At 39.8% G+C, this 23995-nt stretch overlaps 1 protein-coding gene across 1 annotated transcript in view; it reads left to right on the top strand.

Moving 5' to 3' along the window:
- cfap74 (cilia and flagella associated protein 74) overlaps positions 1-23995 on the top strand; it is an 87857-nt gene that overhangs the window by 51072 nt on the left and 12790 nt on the right. Inside the window, exons 24-33 of the mRNA XM_020051348.2 lie at positions 3163-3250; positions 10399-10572; positions 12892-13025; positions 13606-13882; positions 14066-14227; positions 14425-14591; positions 18195-18329; positions 19518-19630; positions 20036-20091; positions 23597-23716. Of these exons, the coding sequence (XP_019906907.2) occupies positions 3163-3250; positions 10399-10572; positions 12892-13025; positions 13606-13882; positions 14066-14227; positions 14425-14591; positions 18195-18329; positions 19518-19630; positions 20036-20091; positions 23597-23716 (1426 nt within the window). The remainder of the gene's footprint in view (positions 1-3162; positions 3251-10398; positions 10573-12891; positions 13026-13605; positions 13883-14065; positions 14228-14424; positions 14592-18194; positions 18330-19517; positions 19631-20035; positions 20092-23596; positions 23717-23995) is intronic.

Here is a 23995-nt window from a genome sequence, read left to right as displayed (position 1 = left end):
GTGCCGGGAAGGCTCCTGATAATGTATTTTAATGACTTTGGGACATGTTAATTTCTGGGAGGATGGGTGGGCTATTTTTAGGGTGGTGAGGCTGAGCTGATCTGCAGTTTAAGTACCAGGGGAACAAGGAAGAGGACCTTCAGGGCACTGTTGGTAGGCATACTGCATGCCGCAGAGAGTGGGCGAGAGTTCGCGCTCACGCCTACCTTATTTTTTCTCCTCCAGAGTTTGGTATATTGATTGCTAAGAAGATTTTAGCTCAGCTAATGGCAGTGGAAGATGACTAAAGTTAATGGTACATTAGATGGCACATCAGATGGCTAGAAACCTGGGGCTAGAGAGGAAGTGGGAAATGTCAATAATCTTAGTGAATCAGAGAGGTTTAAAACCAGGATTATGGGAAGAGAGCATTACTGTTACCATGCTGTAGCTGGAGGCATGCCCCTCCTCTCTCCCTCTCTCTCTCTCTCTCTCTCTGTCTCTCTTCCATTGCCTCCCCTCTCTGTTTCTGTCTTTCTCTGCCCTCATCCATTTTTCCACCCATCAAGCAGTAGAAGACATGGTTATGTATCCAGTACAGTGCTTGGTTACATAATGGTCGGTGTTGAAACGCAGGCTTGGTTTGGTGCTCTCTTGGAGAACACTGATATACTTCACACCCCACACATTCCTAAATGGAGCCTCAGCAGACAGGATATATAGAAAGACACAAAAGTGAGAAAAATATCACATGATCTCTGGTGTTTACTTGTGTCAAGCACATACAGTAGCTTGGCTACTATGACTTGTACAGCAACACTGCAGTTGGTGGGTGGGGGTTGTATGATGCCTACCCCCCAGCTATGATTTTTGTTGTAGTATTTCTGGATTGTGTGTGTGTGTGTGTGTGTTTTTGTCTTAAGCCGTATGCGACTGTGTGAAATCCAAATTGGCAGATCTGCTACTGGCAGATTCATGACAACAAGATATGTGTGAGAAAATGCTGTAGGTTGGCCAAATCCTGACCACACACAAAGACCAAAAGGGGGGCATATCCATTTAATGTCACTGCTAAATTAGTAAATTGTTATATATTCTTAGATGGCCATATATTCCTGCCTCTTCTTCTTCTCCTCAGGCTGACAGTGAACCTGTGAAGGATGAATTGAATTTGCGCTAAGGGTCCAGTGGTTTCAAAATTCTCCAAAGCCTTAGAACGTTCTCTTGCTATTTTGCTATTGGTCTTGCTTTCTCACTATTTATTAATTTTCACTCTCTATTGTCTTTATTGCCTCTATTTTCTCTATCATTCTCTCTTCATCGCTCATCCACTGCCTCTCTCTCGTCTCTCTATAGTCTTTTCTTTCTCTTCACAGCACATATCCAGGCCAGAGGGGGAGGTGCTTTCACTCCTTTTCCCAAATGTGTTAATGAGAAATCCCTAATCCTGTCTAATCTCTTTTGTAATTGTTGTTCATAATCACTTCTTTGTGGAAGTAAAAGCCAAGCAGGCACCCATACTGGCTAGGGTTTCTTTTTTCAAATAAACTGTGCTGCCTTTTATCAGCTAGGTCTCTCTCACACACATACACACACACACCCACACACATACTCCCACTCACATGCTATCACACTCTCAAACACACTACTGTACCACTCTCTCGCTCTCACAGTCTCACACTCACTGTAACTCTCTCAGTCTCTTGCTTTTTCTCTGTCTCTTTCTCATACACTCCATCTGTCAGGCTGTTTCACTGTCAGGATTATAGGTGGTTTACAGATTATTGAGTTTTAGACTTTCCGAGCAGTGACGTGAAAGACTCCGGAAGGTTCTGCCTGACACTTGTGTTCTTGCGCAGGCATATGCCGGTGACGTTTTTGCTGAAATTCCACTCCAAACTTTGCTTATTTAAGAACAGTATAATGAATACTGTCATTGCTTTATACAATTGATTTCTACAACACCAGTTACCACCACAGTTAGATGTCGGTCTAAATTCATTACCCTTCAGCTGTAAATGAGTCTTGCAATGTCCTGCAAGGTTTTTCCACTCTGCCCTGCCAAGCTAATTCAAGTGTCTCACATGTCAAGATGCTATTAGCAGAGAACACAAGGGCTTCCTTAAATCAAATATGCGACTGTAAATAATATTTCTTAATTCAGTCATTGTCAAGCTTCAATTTAGACTTCTATTCATGTGACACCACTACACTCTTGTAGTTTGTGTTGCCCTCTGTACTGTACAACTGTGCTGACTGAAATGTATATCGATTTTATGTGAGACCGTAGTTACAAACAACACTGCTTCCCTTGCTCTGACAGATTTGTTGTAGGAATTGGGCATCATTTCTTGAGCTTTGTTGTCAATTGTAAACCTCTGACATCTGGAAACTCCTATTAAAGTATTTTTAAATCCTTTGACACTGACAGCATTAGCTCTAAGGCCATCATAGAGGCAATGGAGCGAGAGAGAGAGAGAGAGAGAGAGAAAACAGTCAGGAGTGGGCTGGGTTTGTGCTTCTCACTCTGGATTTTCAAGCGAACTCAATCTTGGCTGGGTAGAAAGGGAGAATGCTGTTTTTACGAGAGCAGCTCTCCACTTGGGGTATTGATGAAGCTAGTGCTTTACATAATCACTTTGTATGACTGCGAGACCTGTTTGTGCCCTACTGATGTCCGACATCACCATGGCTACAGCCCATTGTAATGTGTATGCGTGTTCTCTTGCCTTTGCTGGTTGTTAAACAGATCTAAACTTGGTTTTAAAGTGGAACGATTACCAATATTTTGTCTCTGTCTCTTGCACTAACCTTTACCAGTTGTTGAGTGTTGTATGTATACTCTTAGACCAGGCCATTCTATTCCAGCTTTGACTAAATCCCATAGAAAACATATTTTTAAAGGGGGTGTAGCTCAAATTAAGTCACAACACGACACGTTAATCCAGTCAAATTCCAAAAGGTGCATATTGCCTCCTCCACTGTCCACTGATATTTGGAGGAATGGCTTTGTGAGACTACAAACTCTTTAATAGCAAATCATACACAGTGGGGCAACTTACAGAAATCAACACTTTTAATCCAACAAGACTGCTATTGTCTGTTCCTAATATATTGACTAAACTTTTAATTTACAAGGATTTATTGTGTTCTTATACCCACTATTCTGTACTTCCCCTCTAGATGTTCCTTGTCTGAGGATGCAAAGCAGTTTTTTGACCAAACAACAGGAGTACTGGAAGTTCCATTGACTGTGCAAGTGACTGATCAGGTTTGTTTCACTTATAAGCTCTATAATTACTAGGGATGCAACGGTTTGTCCCCTACGGTTCAGTACGCACACGTGGACCATGGAGTTACGACATGCCGGTCATTTTCCTATCATTTCCAGAACATGCTTATTGCAGTGCAGATTACACACACGTTGTGGATTCAGATCCACATAATCTGATGCTCAGCTTGTGAACTGGTAAGGCAGGCAACTGCTTGCAGCCCCAGGCCACTAGGGGCCTCCTGAGGGCTGACAAACTTTACTCTGCAGCAATGTCTCAAAATGTGTCAATCACAGTGACCGCAACCCCCTCTCCCTTAAACCACAGGTGTCAAACCGGTTCCACGGAGGGCCGAGTGTCTGCAGGTTTTCATTCTCACCTTGTACTTGATTGATTAATTAGGTCACTAATTGGTTTGTTTCTACCCCCACCTGGTTGTGTAGGTCTGAACTGGGAACCAATTTATAGGAAAAACCAAAAACCTGCAGACACTCGGCCCTCTGTGGAACCGGTTTGACACCTCTGCCTTAAACAATCAATGGACTTGCTATAACATCTCAGTAGGAAACCTCTCTAAACGCGGCCCATGAAGAGAGGGGGAAACTAAAAACAAATTCTCACAGTTCCAATGTGCCAATGGCGAGCGCTAGTGAGACAGAGAGAAGCAAATTTGAAGAAATCTGCTGTGTGGGAACGTTTTGGATTCAGCGTTGAATATAGTGTTAATTTTGGCACCCTTTTTTTATTTAGTCTAGTCTTAGTCATTCTGACTAAATTATATTAAATTTTTTTGTCAGATTTTTATCATATGAATAATTACTGTCTAGTTATTGTCAAAATGTTTTTAGCCGGAGTTTAGTCAACTAAATATTGTCTCATAATCCTATAGTAAACATATCACTGACTGCCATGTGAACAAACATACATAGTCTTGTTCTACCAGCACCTTTTTCTGCATAAACAGTATTGGATGATTCTAGTCTCGAATTGAACACTTTAATCTGCAGCAGATAAAGGACAAGAATTGCAAAAGAATATGCAAAAACATTCACTGATTGTGTGAAGTGAAATGTATTTAACACAAACGCATTAATGTATTTGTCTAATGAAATCAGTTAAAACAATGTTAACCGGTAATCAGAAGGACAAAAATCTAAATTGTGTGAATAGAACAACTCTCACAACATATTGTAGCTAGCATCATTATTAATCTTGTAGTGGGGCTATACACTTTTGCCGATGTATATATTAGTTGGAAATGTAAGAACAAAGGGAACAGAAGATTGAAAAACGTTAGGGTATACCCACTTCTCCAGTCACCACACCACTGATTTTACCTGCTATATTTTGGGAATTTGGGATGATGTTTTCAGATGTGTTTTGATAGAGTGTTTGTAGAATGTTTCCGTCAACTTGCAAAAGTTGTGTCCACCACTGGAAACATTGTGTTCCATCTTGTTTAAATCTACAGTATGGGATATTTGAAGTACCTCCAAATGTTTGCCCTTTTTTTCTACCAGTAATTTGTAATGGAATTTCTTTTCCACCAATAGTAGCATTGAAACATTGGAACGAGGTAGGCAAAATAAGTCATTTATTATCATATATTACTATTTAATAAGTTAAATAAGCAACAACGTTGGTATTGTTTATTGGGGGGGTCAGGGCCAATGGATCCCAAGATTTTTACACTTTTCCTGGGGGGTCACATTGACTGGTCTGTAATATTGGGGGTCATGACCCCCTCATCCCCCCTAATTCTACACCCCTGCATATAAGACTTTTGTCACAAGGATAATTTCATCTCATCTCGTTTTTGTCAACCATGATGAAAAATATTATTTGTTTAGTTATTGATTTTTCTGGATCTACAGTGGGGAGAACAGGTATTTGATACACTGCTGATTTTGCAGGTTGTCCTACTTACAAAGCATGTAGAGGTCTGTCATTTTTATCAGAGGTACTCTTCAACAATGAAAGACAGTATCTAAAACAAAAATCCATAAATTCTTGTATGATTTAAAAAAATTATATTTGCATTTTATTGCATGACATAAGTATTTGATCACCTACCAACCAATAATAATTCCGGTTCTCACAGACCTGTTAGTTTTTCTTTAAGAAGCCTTCCTGTTCTCCACTCATTACCTGTATTAACTGCACCTGTTTGAACTTGTTACCTGTATAAAAGACACCTTTTATACACACACTCAATCAAACAGACTCCAACGTCTCCACAATGGCCAAGAACAGAGAGCTGTGTAAGAACATCAAGGATAAAATTGTAGACGTGCACAAGGCTGGGATGGACAATAGGCAAGCAACTTGGTGAGAAGGCAACAACTGGCGCAATTATTAGAAAATGGGAGAAGTTCAAGATGACGTTCAATCTCCCTCGGTCTGGGACTCCATACAAGATCTCAACTTGTGGGGCATCAATGAGGAAGGTGAGGGAGGAAGGTGAGGAAGGTGAGGGATCAGCCCAGAACTACACAGCAGGATCTGGTCAATGACCTGAAGAAAACCATTAGTAACACACTACGCCGTCATAGATTAAAATCCTGCAGCGCATGCAAGGTCCCCTTGCTCAAGCCAGTGCATTTCCAGGCCCGTCTGAAGTTTGCCAATGACCATGTGGATGATCCAGAGGAGGAATGGGAGAAGGTCATGTGGTCTGATGAGACAAAAATGTAGCATTTTGGTCTAAACTCCACTTGCCGTGTTTGGAGGAAGAAGGATGAGTACAACCCCAAGAACACCATCTCAACCGTGAAGCATGGAGGTGGAAATATCATTCTTTGGGGATGCTTTTCTGCAAAGGGGACAGGACGACTGCACTGTATTGAGGGGAGGATGGATGGGGCCATGTATCGCGAGATCTTGGCCAACAACCTCATTCCTTCAGTAAGAGCATTGAAGATGGGTCGTGGCTTGGTCTTCCAGCATGACAACGACCCGAAACACACTTCCAAGGCAACTAAGGAGTGGCTCCGTAAGAAGCATCTCAAGATCCTGGAGTGGCCTAGCCAGTCTCCAGACCTGAACCCAATAGAAAATCTTTGGAGCTGAAAGTCCGTAATGCCCAGCGACAGACCCGAATCCTGAAGGATCTGGAGAAGGTCTGTATGGAGGAGTGGGCCAAAATCCCTGCTGCAGTGTGTGCAAACCTGGTCAAGAACTACAGGAAACATATGATCTCTGTAATTGCAAACATAGGTTTCTGTACCAAATATTAAGTTCTGCTTTTGTGATGTATACTTGTCATGCAATAAAATGCAAATGTATTACTTAAAAATCATAGAATGTGATTTTCTGGATTTTTGTTTTAGATTCCGTCACTCACAGTGGAAGAGTACCTAGACTTCTACATGCTTTGTAAGTAGGAAAACCTGCAAAATCGGCAGTGTATCAAATACTTGTTCTCCCCACTGTATTTAGTCACTTATTGTCTCGTCAACTGCAATTGAAAAATAGTTTTTTAACAAATATTTTCATAATTACATTGTTGACAATATTAACACTGGTTCAAAATGATGATGAGGGTAAGAAGACCGTAAACCGTTAACAAAGTACAGTCGGCATGCATTGCTATGCCACTGTCAGCTACTTGATTGGAAACACTTCTAACATGATGACGTCATTCATTCCGAAACCATATCGTTACTGTTGCCCACTGTACCATTGTATCCCTAATTATTACAGGCCAGAATACAAAAATACAATTGTGCCTTCTGACTCAGATGGATAACCTTTTACATACAGAACTAGGACTTCGGATGGCAAACTGTAATGGTGATTTCCATTAAGGTCAATGTCTATGGTTTATTTTTTGGATACCCATTTATTGGAGGAAGCTAAACATGGGTATCATATTTAAAGACATCCATTTTATCCATAAAGACATATCCATTTCAGGGTATATCTGGACAGAATTTGAAGTATTGAGATTAATTCAATTTTCACATTGTCCCCTCTAAACTTAATGTTACACAGACGGTGATTGTTGCCACATGTTGTCTGTAATCCCTCTCATTATGGCAATCATTTATTTCAGTGGGAAATAACTAAATTGATTACACCTGGCCATAACTGAAGAAATATTTTGGGTCTCCAAAGGATTGTCACTTATATACTATATTTAGATTAAAGATTAAAAGCAAAATAGCATAAATAGCAAAATAAACTGTCTTTCAAAAATTATTTTCAAAATCCCCTATGATCGGGTCATTTGAGACATGAAATCTCAAGTCAAAGTACAGATTCTGAGGAAGTACTTTACTGGATATCCATGTTCTCATCCAGGGATTTTTCTTTGCATGTTCCGTCTTCAACTGTCCCAGTTTGTTCACATTTCCTCTAGCCACAAAATTTTAATAACATAACAATGTTAACATAACAATGTGTTGTTATTTATTGTATTAATGTTTTTTTGTATTTAATGTTATTTGGTATATTTGTAAATAAACACTTACTGCCCAGGAGAACAATATTCTCATTATGGCCAAAAAACCTGGTTCATTTATGTAATTTAACTAACACGCTAATACAATTAGGGCATACACTCTCATAATTTTTTGTCTTGGCCTTCCACAAGAACTTAACCCAAAACCTAGAAAACCTAGAATTTGTAACCCCCATGCTTTCCAACTGAGCTACTGAGTTAAACTCGGAAAACCCCTTTCACAGTATGCCCTTGTACTGCCTTAATATTTCAAAGTCATTGACACAGCTTCTATTACAAATTGTAAAAGTGAATGAAAACTTAGGATGTATTGTTTCCATGTGTTCATATTCTAAGGTGAAACATTTTTAAGTCTTTGACAGCCACAGCTTTCACTTGCAATTCTATCCATTAGAAGCAAGCCACCTTCAAGTCCCCATGAAGGGCAAATGCACTGAAGGTTGTAACACATTTTAATGGTAGCAAGCTAAAATTATCCTGCGCCCCAAGCCATAAGCTGTTCTATGAGTGCTGAACCAAGCATAAAGGTTAGTTGATGTTATTTTATTTATATGTTCTCTGTAATCTTATTTTAGAAATGTATTTTTTTTGTATTTACCCTATATTTGAGCTCTCTCAAAGAGATAAAGCGTTTATGGGTTTTTTTTCAGCTCAGTGGTTAAACATTCTTACATTCTTGGTTTTGCACATACTGCTGATCAAACAAAAGATGAATATTTTTAAGCACTGTTTTGTTAGGCTGAAGGGATTTCAGATTATCTGAATATGAAACATAAAATAACATTTTAAACAACAATTTGTTTAGTGACATGACATGTGGTAGTGTTAAATACTTTCAGACAAACACACACACACAGTCTCATAAATGTACCATGTTACCCAGTCATTAAAAACCCAATCTTTCCAACAGTCACACTCCCTCAGCCAAATAATCCCGCTCCCCACCTCCACCCTCCTCCCAAACCCACACCCTTATACTGGGGAGTAGAGGATTTGGAGGCAGCCTGTTCTCAATGAGCCAAAAGCAGGTCAGCAGGATGCTCCTGCAGAGCCCCAAAGCTGTTGCCCTAGGCTTGAGACTTAGAATTGCACCCCTCCAGGTTTTCCTGTTTTGTCACTGGCCCACTTCTGCTAGTAGAGCACATGGACGGAAATGCTAATCTCAGTACTATTTTGGCTGGAATTCTTGTGCAGGTTCCACCACCAAAATCTGTTGAGATCCTTCTAAGCTCAGCTCTTGAGGGTTAACATTTATCTCTCTTGATATCTGATAATACCATGGACTACATTAGTATTTGGAAATGGTCAACCAGACGATACTTTTGTGCATGAAACATTCACATACATTGAAATAGCTTACTGTTACTAGCCCATTTGAGATTAACATTTGGCTCTGTTTTTACCTGAAAAACACGTAGTCTGTTTTCCTACTAGATCTTTGTAGAATGTTGACATGGATTCATACAAAACTTGTGTTTTTCTATTCCAAGGATTAATCCACAGATAGAAGGAGAAACTGTTTTGAATAATTGTTTTGAATAATCCCTGTTTGCTCATCTTTCAATTACCTACATGGGGTAAAATGCTTGTGTTAACCAATGGGAAGAAGGAAGCTTGTCAAGCATCTCCGATACACACTTTGAGGGTTAACTTGTACTATCACAAGGCCATCCATTGTGGACGCGATGCTCCTATTAATTTCAATGATAAGAAGGTGCAGAAAAGAGAATTGGGCGTGGAAATCAGTTAACATTTTCAAGATATGTCATGATTATGCAAATCACCAGCTTTCATTTACAATTGATTTACAAATGTACAGATTTATAGTTCACTCCAGATAGTATATGCATCTATATTGAATCTGGTGTTGTACTTGAAGTGTTTAATAATTGCTTGATCCAGTTATGGATATGCATGCAAACATTAAGAAAGTCTGGCTGTACAGAATATTCTCAAAATGTGCTGTACAATGACAGTTGGTTTAACTAAAAGAGGTTCCTAAGAACTAAATGCATTTTCCTAAGGAACTGATCAACATCCTAATGGTTGGTTTATAGATGCTGCCTGGACATTTTAACAATACACTTTGAGAGTGAAAAGTGTTGACTACAAGAATGTGTAAAGAGAACACTTGCTCCAGGATCAAGAAACGCTTGCTCCAGAGTGAAACAGCAACCTAAGACATTGCATTACAGGGCTGCTGTATCAGTGTGATTCAGGTTTTTGTTCCTGGTTGTGGCATACCGTCCATGCCTGGGATTTCATTAAAGAGAAGAGCAAATTGGCTCAGCACCATTTGCGTTGGGGGAGTGACTGTCATTAAGGGTTGCCTTGCCACGTCACATGCTAGCTATTTCTTATAGTAGTAGGTCTTAAACCTCTCCTGAGATGAGCTGTTTCTGGACAACAACAAAATTCTAAGACAGCTAGGCAGCCCCAGGAGAGGTTTAAGAACCACTATTGTAGAGGGCTGGGTACCTACAAGCTCAATTGTAATTGTTAGCCAGGAAAGTACTTTCCAGCGAGACAAGGTCATGACTACGAATTGGACACCACAAGACTGGAAAGAGAGGGTCAAATTAGAACTGCTTCTCAAATTATATAAATACAAGTGAACAAATTACATTGTAAAATAATTTATTTTCTGTATTGGGCTATTCTTATCTTCTTTTACTGGGCTTTCAGGTTCAGCCTGTTCCCTTCATACTTCATGCAGTCATCACTTCGTCTGACCTACACTTTGACCGGACAGAGGTGGACTTTGGCTACTGCTCAATTTATGAATCGGTGAAAACTAGTGTATGCCTCACAAACCTCTCCCTTCTGCCCCAGGACTTTGGATTTCTGGGCATACCTCAGGTAAAACAATTTTTTTCCTGACTTATTTACAGTGCGTGATGTTGAAACAACATGGTTTTCACCCTTTTCTACCCAATGTTGCATATAGGCATAATGGCATAACCATTTAGAGTTAAAGAAAATATATAATAAATATATTGTTGTTTTTAAAATATTCTGACCCTTTCACTTTCTCTGTCTTTGATTGTATATATATTATTTGCCATCTACACATAATACTATATAACGACAAAGCAAAAACTAGTTTTTAGACATTTGTGCCAATTCATAACAAATTCAATATCTCAAGTACATACAGTCAACTCAAAACATATTGGCACACAATGTTTGCACATAAGTCTGACAAGTTTTGCACACCCTTTTGGAGGGATCTCAGAACGCTCCTCCATACAGCACCTTTCAAGATCATTGATAGTCTTAGGTTTGCACTTGTGGACGGACTTCTCCAAGTCAGACCACATGTTTTCAGTTGGGTTTAGAGATTGTATTAATTTTGATGTATGTTTGGAGTCATTGTATTGTTGAAAGCTCCATCCACAGCCAAGTCATAAATCTCCTGACAGAGGCAACCAGGATTTTCTTTTATTGACTTTTTCTCAATTTCATGAACGTTGCCAATACTTCTTGAGTTGATTTTACGTATTCAGACCCTTTATTCATTACTTTGTTGGAGCACTTTTGGCAGTGATCAGTTTTAAGTCTGCTTGTGCATGCCTCTGCCAGCTTTGCACGCCTGGATGGGGGCAGATTCTTAAATTCTTGCTGATCCTTTCAAACTCTGTTAGATCTTCAAATCTTCCCACAGATATTCAACAGGGTTCAAGTCCATACTTTGGCCAGCCCACTCAAGGACAGGCACAGACATTTTCTACTGCCACTGCGGTCTTGGCTCTGTGTTGTGCTGAAAGTCTTGTCCCCAGTCATGTCCTGTGCACACTTAATCAAGGTTTCTTAAAGGACCTTAATTTATTTCACTTCGTTCATCCCCATTCTTAAATTCTGATCAGTCTACTCAGTCCCTGCCGCTGAGAAGCATCCCCACAGCAGGATGCTTCCACAACCGTGCTTCAACATAAGGATGATATTACCCAGGTAATGAGCAGTACCTTGTGTTCTACAGACATAGTGCTTGGCATTCAGGCCAAATAGTTAGATTTTGTTATCACCAGATAATCTTTTTCCAAATGCCATTTTGCAAACGCCTTGCGGCATGTCATACGCTTTTTAATCAGAAGTGATTTTCGTCCAGCCACTCTACCATTAAGGCCCAATTGATGGAATGTGGCACAGATGGTTGAGATTCTGGCAGGTTTTCCCATCTCTGACCTGTTTGAGTGGCTACTGGAGTCTTGATCACTTCCCTGACAAAGTCTGTCTTCCAGTTACTTTGTTTGGCCGGATTGTCGGATTGCCAGTCCAGGAAGAGTTTGTATGTTTCCAAGCTTCTTCCATTTTACAGTGATGGAGCCAACTGTGCAACACATATTTTGAAGGTCTACACAGATGTCTTTTGTTTTTGCTGTGTTGGACCTTATATGTCCAAGGGCAGAGGACCGAGGATGTATCGGAGATCAATTTGAAGTTTTATGGTAAAGGTTTTGAATATTTATCTACATGAGACATTTCCATTTTATAAGAAAAATATATATATTTCACAAAGTGAAAACAGAAACGTTTTCATTTTGTCATTATTTGGTATTATGTAGATGGGAGAGACACAGTGAATGGACACAGAGGATGTGTTTCGGGCCCTGGTGGCGGCGTTGTCTCACTAGTTGGCTCCCAGGCGGTTGCAGTTGCCCTGCTTCTGACCTCCATTGCCTCCTCCTCTGCCTTCTTTATCATTCCCAAATGCATAGCCTTCTTTCCTGTCTCTTCCAACTCTTCTTCACATGAGCAACTGCTGGGGAGACTCTTTATACCTCCCAAGACATGATGGTTGGAGCAGACCCTGCTAGATGGCCCTGGAAGGTTCTGGAATTCATTTGAAGGTGTTGGTGCGATGCTAAGGCTTGCCTTACCAGTGAGCTCCAGCGCCCTCTCACCTTCATTTGGAGAATAGAATGTTTTTATTGCCCTCAACTGTGTTCTGTGTTAGATTAGAGTTTCCTGTACTTGAGTTTTGAGTCCTGTTAAGCCTTGTCATTATTACATAAGTCTATATTATAGTTACCCTGTAATTGTGTCCTGCTTCTCCTTAAAATTTGACAGTGCTGTGTCTGACTCTGTGTTGATGTTAGACCTCTGTACAATATTTCCTCCTTAACCTGTCCTAGCTAATTCAGCGGTCAGACGGGACTCCGTTTTTTCTCTTCCTAGTTTATGGATGTACAGCCTAACAATGGCTTCGGCACTCTCCTCCCATTGGAAACCTTGGAGTTGGATCTGATTTTTAGCGCCAAGAAGGCAGGAGAATATAACTTTCAGCTCAGCTGCAAATCCGGTATAAACAGGTAGCCATTCAAAGTTCTGTTTCTTCCTTTATTCTGATGGAACTGGATTTTGACCCGTTTTAGATTCATTCCAAATAGTCAACGAATGAATGTAACAAATTTATTTAATATATAAAGTATACAATTACAGTACCAAAGGTAGAGGTTTTCTGGAGATTTGAGATTTTGCAAGAGCAAAAGATACTTGCAGAGATGAGGAAAATGCAAGAGAGACGCTTTCCACAACCCACTCTGGCTTGTATCCTCACTAAGGATCACAAGACTAGTCCTGAAGAATAGCCCCTCTTATCTACTAAGGACCAATTCCAATCTGCTTCCTAGCACCATATCGTAAGAGTGATCTACTCATAAGTAGGGTGATTAAGGCATGACCTTAGGCCTTGTATTCAGACCCTGTTCAGACATCTGTAAAACATTAACATTCTAATGATAGCATATGATCAGACACACAAGGTGTAGGCTAGTAAGGAAAGTACATATTTAGAAATTGCTATATTAAATAATGAAGAATCGTTTAATATGTAATATTGAAAAATTCAAGCATATATTATTTACTTGTATTTCTCCCTGGTTGTTATAGAGACTTCTCCTTGACATGTCGTGCAATCGGGATCCATCCTCCTCTAGAGCTGTCTCACTCTGTTGTCCACTTTGGAGCCACTGCAGTTGGGGACAGCTCCACGGCCAAGCTGCACATTGTCAACAAACACAACCACCACAACGAATTCACACACACCATACCACATATTGGCCAGGACCCTGTGGCCCCAGATGGCCCCCAATGGTTTGCTTTTGTTCCCCCCAAAAACTCAGAGATTAGCATCACCCCCAAGGCAGGCCTGATCTTACCTGGACAGGTACTGTACAAACAAGCAGTATGCTTCTACATTACTTGAATCATTTGTCAAGGCCTAGCATACTTCAGGATTATTATTTTCTCTATTTTATTCCAGTGCATTCTCTGTCCTGACAGCACTGTTTATCAATGTTACATTTATATAACCAGGCAAGTCATTGAGGACACCTTTCTGTGTTCCCAGCGGTGCCTAGTGCTGGTGACTTTCAGGCCAAAGCTGTGTGACCAAGCCATTAAGGAGGAGGCGGTGCGGCTTGTCTTTCGCTCTGAGGAGCTGCACCTCCAAGAGCTGGAAAGTGTTACAGACACAGAGGGGAAAAGTAGGGAAGGGGATAAGGAGGGACAGGTAAATCTCAGTCACTTGATTCAGTCCATCCTCCAGATTGGAGGTTGGATGAGTTTATTTTGTCAATATTGTTGTCCATGGTAATGGCAGCTTGCTGCTACATATTTGAGTCTTTGACTTGTATTTTTGTGTGTGTCTTCCAATTTGCATGTTTGGATGTGTGTGTGGGCATGATATTGTTCATGTGTATGTGAAAGGGAGCCTCTAAAAGGGAGGCCCCTGCAGCCCCCCTGAAAGGCAAGAAGCCGCCCTCCACCCAACCCCAGGGGAAGCAGGCCCTGAAGGAGAAGAGCAGCAAGGTGTCCATCAGCCCAAAAATAGACAGCCTGTTCAGACCCCCCAAACCAGCTGACATAGATCCAAGGTATGGCTTATTTTGATACTTAACAAACACCAATAGAAGATACCATACATACTAGGAATGGAATATTATATTGAAAGAAATATTAATGTCAACATACCATCAACATGTTCATTATTTAAAATAGAAGTTTCAATTGTCTTTGATAAACAAAACCTTAAAGATGTCCCCCTTCTCTCCCAATTACATTCTCCATTCCAGTAAGACATAATAGTTATACGCTCCAGATTCAATTGTGTCTGACACTGTCTCCTTGAAAGCCCTGATCCACAAACCTGCAAATTTGACCATGGTGTGAACAGCTTGCCAAAAAAAGATATCTGAAATGTGTCTAAAATGAATGTCGTCATCAAAGCTGAAATATTTGTATTCAGAAATCAAACTAGTATTGATTTTGATAAAATTGCACCTCCAGCTTAGTGTAACTGTATTCATAATGCTGAGGTGTTCGTTTTTATGCACAGTGCTTATTTATCACAGGCAAGCTGCACTAATGGCCTAGTTTCAGATAAACTGTCAGAAAGTGAGTAAGCAACTCCCAAACTGCTGGTTGTTAGATGGGGCAGCTTACCAAGGAACAATTTGAATAGGAAAGATATTTCAAAATTATGATAAGACTATCTACAGTGGATATAAAAAGTCTACACACCCCTGTGAAAATGCCAGGTGTTAGTGATGTAAAAGAATGAGACAAAGATAAATCATGTCAGAACTTTTTCCACTTTTAATGTGACCTATAATGTGAACAATTCAATTGAAAACAAACTGGAAAAAAAACTTACAATAACCTGGTTGCATAAGTGTGCACACCCTCTTACAACTGGGGATGTGGCTGTGTTCAGAAGTAACCAATCACATTCAAACTCATGTTAAATAGAAGTCATTACACACCTGCCATCATTTAAAGTGACTCTGATTAATCACAAATAAAGTTCAGCTGTTCTAGTTGGATTTTCCTGACATTTTCTTAGTTGCATCTCAGAGCAAAAGCCATGGTCCGCAGAGAGCTTGCAAAGCATCAGAGGGATCTCATTGTTGAAAGATATCAGACAGGAGAAGGGTACAAAATCATTTCCAAAGCATTACATACACCATGGAACACAGTGAAGACAGTCATCATCAGGTGGAGAAAATATGGCACAACAGAGACATTACCAAGAACTGGATGTCCCTCCAAAATGTATGAAAAGACGAGAAGAAAACTGGTCAGGGAGGCTTACAAGAGGCCTACAGCAACATTAAAGGAACTGCAGGAATTTCTGGCAAGTACTGGCTGTGTGCTACATTTGACAACAATCTCCCATATTCTTCATATGAATGGGATATAGGGTATGGTGGCAAGATGGAAGCCTTTTTTTTACAAAGAAAAACATTCAAGCCCGGCTGAAGTTTGCAAAAATAAACATCAAGTCCCCCAAAAGCATGTGGGAAAATGTGTTATGGTCTGATGAAACCAAGATTGAACTTTTTGGCCATAATTCCAAAAGGTGTTTGGTGCAAAAACAACACTGCACATCACCCAAAGAACACCATACCTACAGTGAAGCATGGTGGTGGCAGCATCATGCTTTGGGGCTGTTTTTCTTCAGTTGGAACTGGGGCCTTAGTCAGGGTGGAGGGAATTATGAACAGTTCTAAATACCAGGCAATGTTGGCACAAAACCTTCAGGCACCGTTAGAAAGCTGAAGATGAAGAGGAAGTTCACCTTTCAGCATGACAACGACACAAATCACACATTCAAATCCACACATCCAGACAGAGCCCAGACCTGAATCCAATTGTGGGGTGATCTGAAGAGGGCTGTGCACATGAGATGTCCTCTCAATCTGACAGATTTGGAGCACTTTTGCAAAGAGGATTGGGCAAATATTGCCATATCAAGATGTGCCATGCTAATAGACTCCTACCCAAAAAGACTGAGTGCTGTAATAAAATCAAAAGGTGCTTCAACAAAGTATCATTTTAAGGGTGTGCACACTTATGCAACCAGGTTATTTTTTTATTTTTTATTTTACCCCCACAAAGATTTCAGTTTGTTTTTCAATTGAATTGTTCACGTTATAGGTCACCTTAAAGGTGGAAAAAGTTCAGACGTGATTTATCTTTGTCTCATTCTTTTACATCACAGGGGGTGTGTAGACTTTTTATATTCATTGTACCACTAATTGCAGTCATGAAAAGTTTTGTTATGCAAATTGATTAAAAATTCCTTGTTGAATATTTGCAATGTGCAAAATAATCAACATATAATAAAATAGCCTACTTTTAAACATAATTAAATAACGACTTAGTAAATTAATTTTAAATATCTCAAATATTTAACAGCAATATGACCTGTTGCTCAGAAAAAAATTATACGCTGTCTCTCCTAACCCCTTCAGTGCTTCAGTGCAGTCCATTTGTATTTGGACAGCAACAACATTTTTGTATTGGCTTTGTACTTACACATTGAATTTGCAACAATCACTAACAGGCTAAATTGTCAGCTTTAATTTGAGGGCATTTACAGTGCCCTTCATAAGTACTGGGACAGAAAAGTCAACATTTTTATTTTTTGACTGTGCACTGAAGGCATATGAAAGTATAATTAAAAGATTAATATGAGACAAAAATACAGATTGTCCCATTTAATTTCTGTCTGTTTGAAAATATGTAGTTGTACCAACTGAAAATAGCAGCACTTTAAGAGTCTAATCCTCCCATTTCAAGCATAGGTATTGGGACAATTCAACTTAGAGCAAATGTATAAAGTATAAAAGCTAGTATTTACTCACAAATCCCTTGCATGCAACAACTGCAGTGAGCCTGCGACCCATTGACATCACCAAGCTATTAGTATCATCCTTTGAGATGCTTTTCCAAGCCTTTACTGCTGCCATATTGAGCTGTCTTGGGGAGTTTCTGACTTCCGTCTCCTCATCAGGAGGTGAAATGCGGATTTAAATCAGAAACTTTCAAAAAATGTACCCTGATAAACTCCCAGGTTGGGTTGGCTGTGTGTTTTGGGTCATTGTCCTGTTAAATTGTGATGCAACTAGAAACCCGATCAGTTAGAAACACCTGTAAGTCAAATGTCCTAATACTTCAGAAGTTGTCATATTTAGTACTGTTGGTTTACTACTGTCCATACATTTCAGAATTCATCTCAATACAGCCTTCAGAAGTTATATTGTTAATGAAGACAAGTGAGCAAACTTGTTGACACGTCTACGGCAATATCATGCCAATGTGCAACACGGAAATGTGAAGAGACATTGTATTCTTGTCCCCATTGTATTCAAGCAGCCTTTAGCATCAGTCTTTTTGGGCTAAAGAAGTGACAAGAGCAGTGAGCGTGTGTATAGCTGTGACTATGTGCTGCTACTCTGTGGTTAACAATGGAGGGTTTGAGGGGCCTCGGTACCATACTGTGGGTCAGGGATACAGTTCCAGCCCTAGCCTTTACATAAACAAAAGGGGCAATTTCAAAAAGGGTCATTTTAATTGGCTGACAATTAAACTTAACCCTGAACTTAGAATGTTTCTAATGTTCAAAAGTATCATAATGTCTGTGTAAAGTTAGGATTGGGTCCATAGTTAGTGGTGTTTGTGTTGTGTGTTCCCAGATCAGAGGAGTACTCTGCAGGCCGAGTCTCCCTACTGAACTCTTTTCCTGATCACTATAATCGCTACATCATCCCCTGCTTTATATCCAGCATAGACCCAACACAGAGTGACACAGAGGCCCCGCCATCCTGCAGGTAAAATACTGTACACGCTACAGTTCCATGGAGGTCCTATACCCAGCAAACATGATACATCCTAAGGTCTATACGGCACACATTGGTCTTTGTTTATCTACCTTAGCTAAAAATATCTTTCAAACATAGCAAACATTTGTCAGCCAGTTACCTGTAGTGCAGTGTTCTGAATATATGGCCAATTCAGCTTCACTAACCCAGATTTTGTTTACTATTAACTTCATTTGTTGTAAAAGGCACCGTTCCAAAAAGCTTTGAGACATTTATGACGAAAAACATTCCTCAGTGTATCACATCAGAGTTGCGCACATTGACCTGAGAAAAATAGATTTTACGCTTTCTGGCGCCCTTTGGGCTAACTTAGGCAGGCTAACACACTGAACTCTTAAATAAAAGAACCATAGGCAGGCAGAAAACAGGCTTGGTCTCTTATAGCCTACACGCAGACTAACAATGCTTCCGCAAAGACTGAAGGTAATACACTGACATATATCGGGTAGAACTAAATAGGAACAAGTGCAAACACTCATGACTAATACAAACAAGTGTGACCAATCACAAATTGGACACAAGCTATATTCAAGACACAAAGAGGAAATAGAAGGCGGGACCAGGAACATAGAGGTGGCTAGGGGCGAACAAAAACAAACAGGCTGGGCAAGGAAACGGAACCTCACATAGCCATCCCCCTTATTCCCAAAAAACTGATCAAGCCCCCAGACTTATGAAGATTCCAGAGCAGAAGCTGCATCGGTTAGTAAATCCGGCAAAGCTGTAAAGCATTTTGCCCTTATGAAGCTTGATGCTTGTCACACATAATATGAGGTATGTCAGGGAATGTGCTTTGGAGCTCAGCTTCCTGTCCACCCCTAACAGTGAGAGAGGTAGACAGGAGGCTCTAGTGGTTCACAGTGTCAACGGCAGCAGGTACATCTCAGAGGATGAAAACAAATGAGAGTTAGCTTGATGAGAAAAGAGCCAGCTTGGGCACCAATCAAGGTTGACTAACCCATCTTGAAGCCTGACTGTTTAGGTTCAGGGACATCATTCTAATGCAGAAAACAGGAACATTGGTCAAAAACAGCACAAAGTGTTTTGGAAAACACATTCATATAGTGGAGATAGTGTGGTCAGAACCGGTTGTTTTTCACCTCTGTTGTATTGCTGATGAGTTGTCTTCTATCCTAGCAGTCCCCTCCACACACTTTACCTGGAGTTGCATTGCCCAGCCATTCGGCCTCCTTTAATGATCACATCCAGTAACGGCCAGACTACCATCAACTTTAACCAGGTGGCTGTGGGTCAGTACATTTAAATGTATCATTCTGACCAGATTTAAGTTCAAATGCTATTTCAATTTCAAAACAATGCCAATTTGCTTGAGTGTACATGCATGGACTGCAGTGTTATTCAGGCAGATATATTTTGTGTTTTGGGGACTATTCTATTTGTTCATAAATATTATTCATAAGAAGCATCTAATCGATAGTTCAATCAAGGACAGATAATAAAGTATTGGAAATATTTTCAAATAGCATTTCAACCCAGGAATGATTTTGATATCTGGAGTTTTTTTTTACCTTTTCAGCCTCAACTGTGAATACATTTAAACTTTTTTGTGTTTCTATTTTTGTAAGTACATTGAAATAATATATGCACCCAATGAGCTTTACATATTTCAATTCTGTTTCTTTTTTTCTTTCTAGGTCAGAAAGTGGTGAAAAATCTCACTGTTCAAAATATTTCTCAGGAAGCGTTGGAGGTATCCTTTTCAGCGTCACAACATGCACTAATGACTTAGCTCGCCAGTGTGGTTGTGTGAAAAAAGTAATTGGGGGATTGTTTCTGAATCTTCACGCAATAGCATTTCTACAGTTTTTTTACTCACTTGTTTATTGCTACTTGTTGACATTCTGAAAATGGTGCATACATCAATCTAATCCTAATGGTTTTCAGGGATTAAGTGGTCTTTTTGTCAAAGCTTCTATGAATTAGCCAGTCTTTTTTTTATTATGTGTTGTAAGGTATAGGCAAACAATGCTGACATACGGTGGCTTGCAAAGGTATTGAGACCCTGGAAACAATCTCATATCACTGAATTACAAATGGTACATTTCAATTTTGTCCAGTTTGATATTTAATTATAAAATTCTCAAACCCACTGTCAATGATTATAAGGTGACAATGGTTTTAAGTTGGGAAAGAAAATTGAAGAACTGTAATTAGTTGCTTTCATAAGTATTCAACCCCCACTCATACATTTTTGGTAGAGACACCTTTTGCTGCAAGAGCAAGCAAGCAAGCAAATGTATTTATATAGCACAGTTCATACATATAAGCAATGTTCTTTACAAAGAAAAAGAAAAAATATAAAAATTAAATAGCATTAAAACAAATGCTCAAATGAAAAAATCATAATAACAAAACATAGAATAATAAAATGGAAATAGAATAAAACGGGTTGAAAACATAGGAAGCTGTAAAAGCTGAAGGCTAAACAACACGGGTAAGTTTAAGTGCTAAGTCAGTGTTTTTAACCCGGATTTAAAAATGTATACGTTTGGGTCACTTCTAAGATCATCTGGTAGTTTATTCCAGTTGTGTGCACAATAACTGCTAAATGCAGCTTGACCATGTTTAGTTTGGACTCTGGGTTCTACTAGCTGACCTGTGGTCATGGATCTAAGAGCCCTGCTCGGTTTATATTCTTCAAACATATCAGAAATGTATTCGGGGGCCTAAACCATTCAGTGATTTAAAATCAATTCTTTAACTGACTGGAAGCCAGTTCCAGGTTTTAAGAACCGGACTGATGTGCTCTGTTCTCTTGGTCCTGGCTAACGTTCTAGCAACAGCATTCTGAATGAGCTGCAGCTGTTTTACAGTATTTTTGGGGAATCCAGTTAAGAGGCCATCACAGTAGTAAAATCTACTAGAGATAATAGCATGGATGAGCTTCTCTTGGTCTTTTTGGGACACCAAGCCCTTGATTCTGGCAGTATTTTTAACATGCTGATGCTGTTTTGGTGACCGCTTTGATATGACTGTTAAATGTGAGTTCTGAGTCAGAACACCAATATAACACACTTGGTCCCTGGTTTTTAGGGCCAGAGAATCATGCTCTTTACTAATACTAGTTATTTTATTTTTGTTGACAAACACAATAATCTCTGTTTTATCTTGGTTTAATTGTAGACAATTTTGGTTCATCCATGTATTTATGTGCTCTATACAGTGACACAGAGAGTCTATTGAGCTGTTGTCATATGGTTCGAGAGTCATATATATTTGAGTATCATCGGCATAGCTATGGTAGTTAATGTTGTTGTTCTGTAGAATTTGGCCCAGAGGTAGTATATAGAGATTGAACAGAAGCGGTCCAAGAACTGATCCCTGTGGGATGTCATAGCCACCCTATCAGATTCATGATCAATTGTATTAAATTGCGACATAATAACCAAGTTATGTCTTGGTGGTCGCAGAGACTGTACAGTGTCCTTGTTAGACAGTATAGTTCTGGTGGTCCGTCTAATACTTTTAATTTGTTCACTAAAGAAACACATTACATTTCATAGTGGACTTGATTTCAGATGCTATCTGCTTTATTGGGTTTGTAAGCTTGTCGACTATGACAAATAGAGTGCTATAATATTGTTGATATTCTTGTTGATCATTTCTGATAAATGTTGCTGTCTGGCCCTGCGTAACTCATTGTTGAAGCTACCAAGGCTTTGTTTATAGATGTCATAGTGGATCTGAAGTTTAGTTTTCCTCCACTTACGTTCCGCTTTCCTACATTCTCTTTTCAGGGCGTTTACCATCATGGTGGTCGTCCATGGTGTTTTCTGTTTGCTCATAGTTTTCTTTACCTTTACCGGTGCAACACGATCCATACATTTCAAAATTATCCAGGAGTACATCAACTGACTCAGCACTTATTGTTGGAGAGATAGCTATGGCTTCCATAAACTGAGCATTGGTACTCATTAATGAACTTTTTCTTAAAAGAAAAGCGTTGGAGAGTATATTGGAACATCCGGGGTGATCAGTGATTCAGAAAAGATACAGAAATGATCAGACAAGGCCAAGTCTTTAACCATGACAGAGGAAATATCAAGACCATTAGAGATCTACCAGATCTAGCGAGTGTGTGTATGTTCTTTCACATGTTGAGTGAGATCAAAAATGTCAAGTAATGCAAAAAGTTATTTGCCATTATTGTCCGTATTATTGTGGATGTTAAAATCCCCATAATAAACAACTTACAATCAACCTAATATAACAGAGAGTAGTTCAGCAAAAGGACTGTAAATGGTTAAAAACGAAATTTTGGAGTGTGGTGGAGGGGGGTTGGGAGTTGTTGTGACCCGTTTGGGACAAGGACAACTTCTGGAAGCATTGGGAGATTTTAGTCAGAGGGTCAGGTGAGGGGGCGTGGATACTCTGTCTATGAGTACTGTCCTTCATGCTGTGGCATTCCAAGAGCATGACATAAGTTGGCACCAAGCAGCCGGCATCCCATGAAGTTTGGATGAACCCCATCAGGTTTAAATTTTTGTAAATAAAATGTATATATTCTTTTTTTATTGTCAAACAGATTACAAGGGCTCTACCACCACCATACTCCACTGGATTGTGTCTTCAGGCATGGGCAGAGCTGGGTTTGTGGCACACATGGCGTTTTGAGTTTTGTCCAAAAAGCTCTATCTTGGTCTATCTGACCACAAAACCTTTTCCCACATCGCCATACTCCTGATGTGCTTTCAAATGGTACTTTTTGAGTAACAGCTTTTTTCTTGATGCCCTACCATATAGGTATTTGTTATTCAGAGCTCTAGATATGGTTGACTGATGCACAATAACTTCCAGCCACCAAACTCGGTAGCTCCTTCAAAATGGTGGTTAGCATCTCTGAGGCTTCTCTCACAAGTTTCCTTTTTGTTTGAACTCTGTGTTTTGGCAGTGCGTGCGTCATGTGATGCAGCTTCCACTTCCAGATTATTGATTCAACTGTGCTTACTGTGCTTAAAATATCAAATACAGGTACATTTCAATTCATTTTTTATTCAGTAATATCAGAAAATTGGTCAGAGTTCTGAATATTTTAACATGTAGCTGTAAGTCTAACCCACATGTGGCATGAAAAAGCATCTAATCGATATCTCTATTGGAAACATTAGAAAATTGGCTACCAGAACCTTGCTCCTTTGCATTGATATCCGAGTAGGTGGGATCCAAATTACTACAGTTCCTTAGCTTTTGCACAGCTGAGCTCCTCGGTCCTGGACCTGAGTGGTCCATTCTCCCTTCTGAATGCTTTGAGACCGCTTAGTCCTGGAACCACACACAAACTGTTAGTGTCCTTCGCCCCTACTGCAGGGAAACAGGTGGGTTAATGGCATTCAATCGAAGGGACACACATGTCGTCACTACACACACTAGTTGAAATGAAGACTGGTATCCAAGAGTTCCTGACCAAGATCCTTCCCATTTCCAAAGAAAAAAAATGATGTGTGATGGTGTGGGGGCGCTTCGCTGCTGACACTGTCAAAGCACACTCAATTAGAGTGGCTACCACAGCATTCAGCAGTAATACACCATCAGATCCCATCATTTTTTTCAACATGACAATGACACAAAGCACACTTCCAGGCTGTTTAATGGCA

The sequence above is a fragment of the Esox lucius genome, chromosome 12 (assembly GCF_011004845.1).
Source record: "Esox lucius isolate fEsoLuc1 chromosome 12, fEsoLuc1.pri, whole genome shotgun sequence".
In the NCBI taxonomy this organism is placed as follows: Eukaryota; Metazoa; Chordata; class Actinopteri; order Esociformes; family Esocidae; genus Esox; species Esox lucius.
The sequence above is the reverse complement of the archived record's forward strand: the minus strand, read 5'-3'. Positions and strand labels throughout refer to the sequence as shown.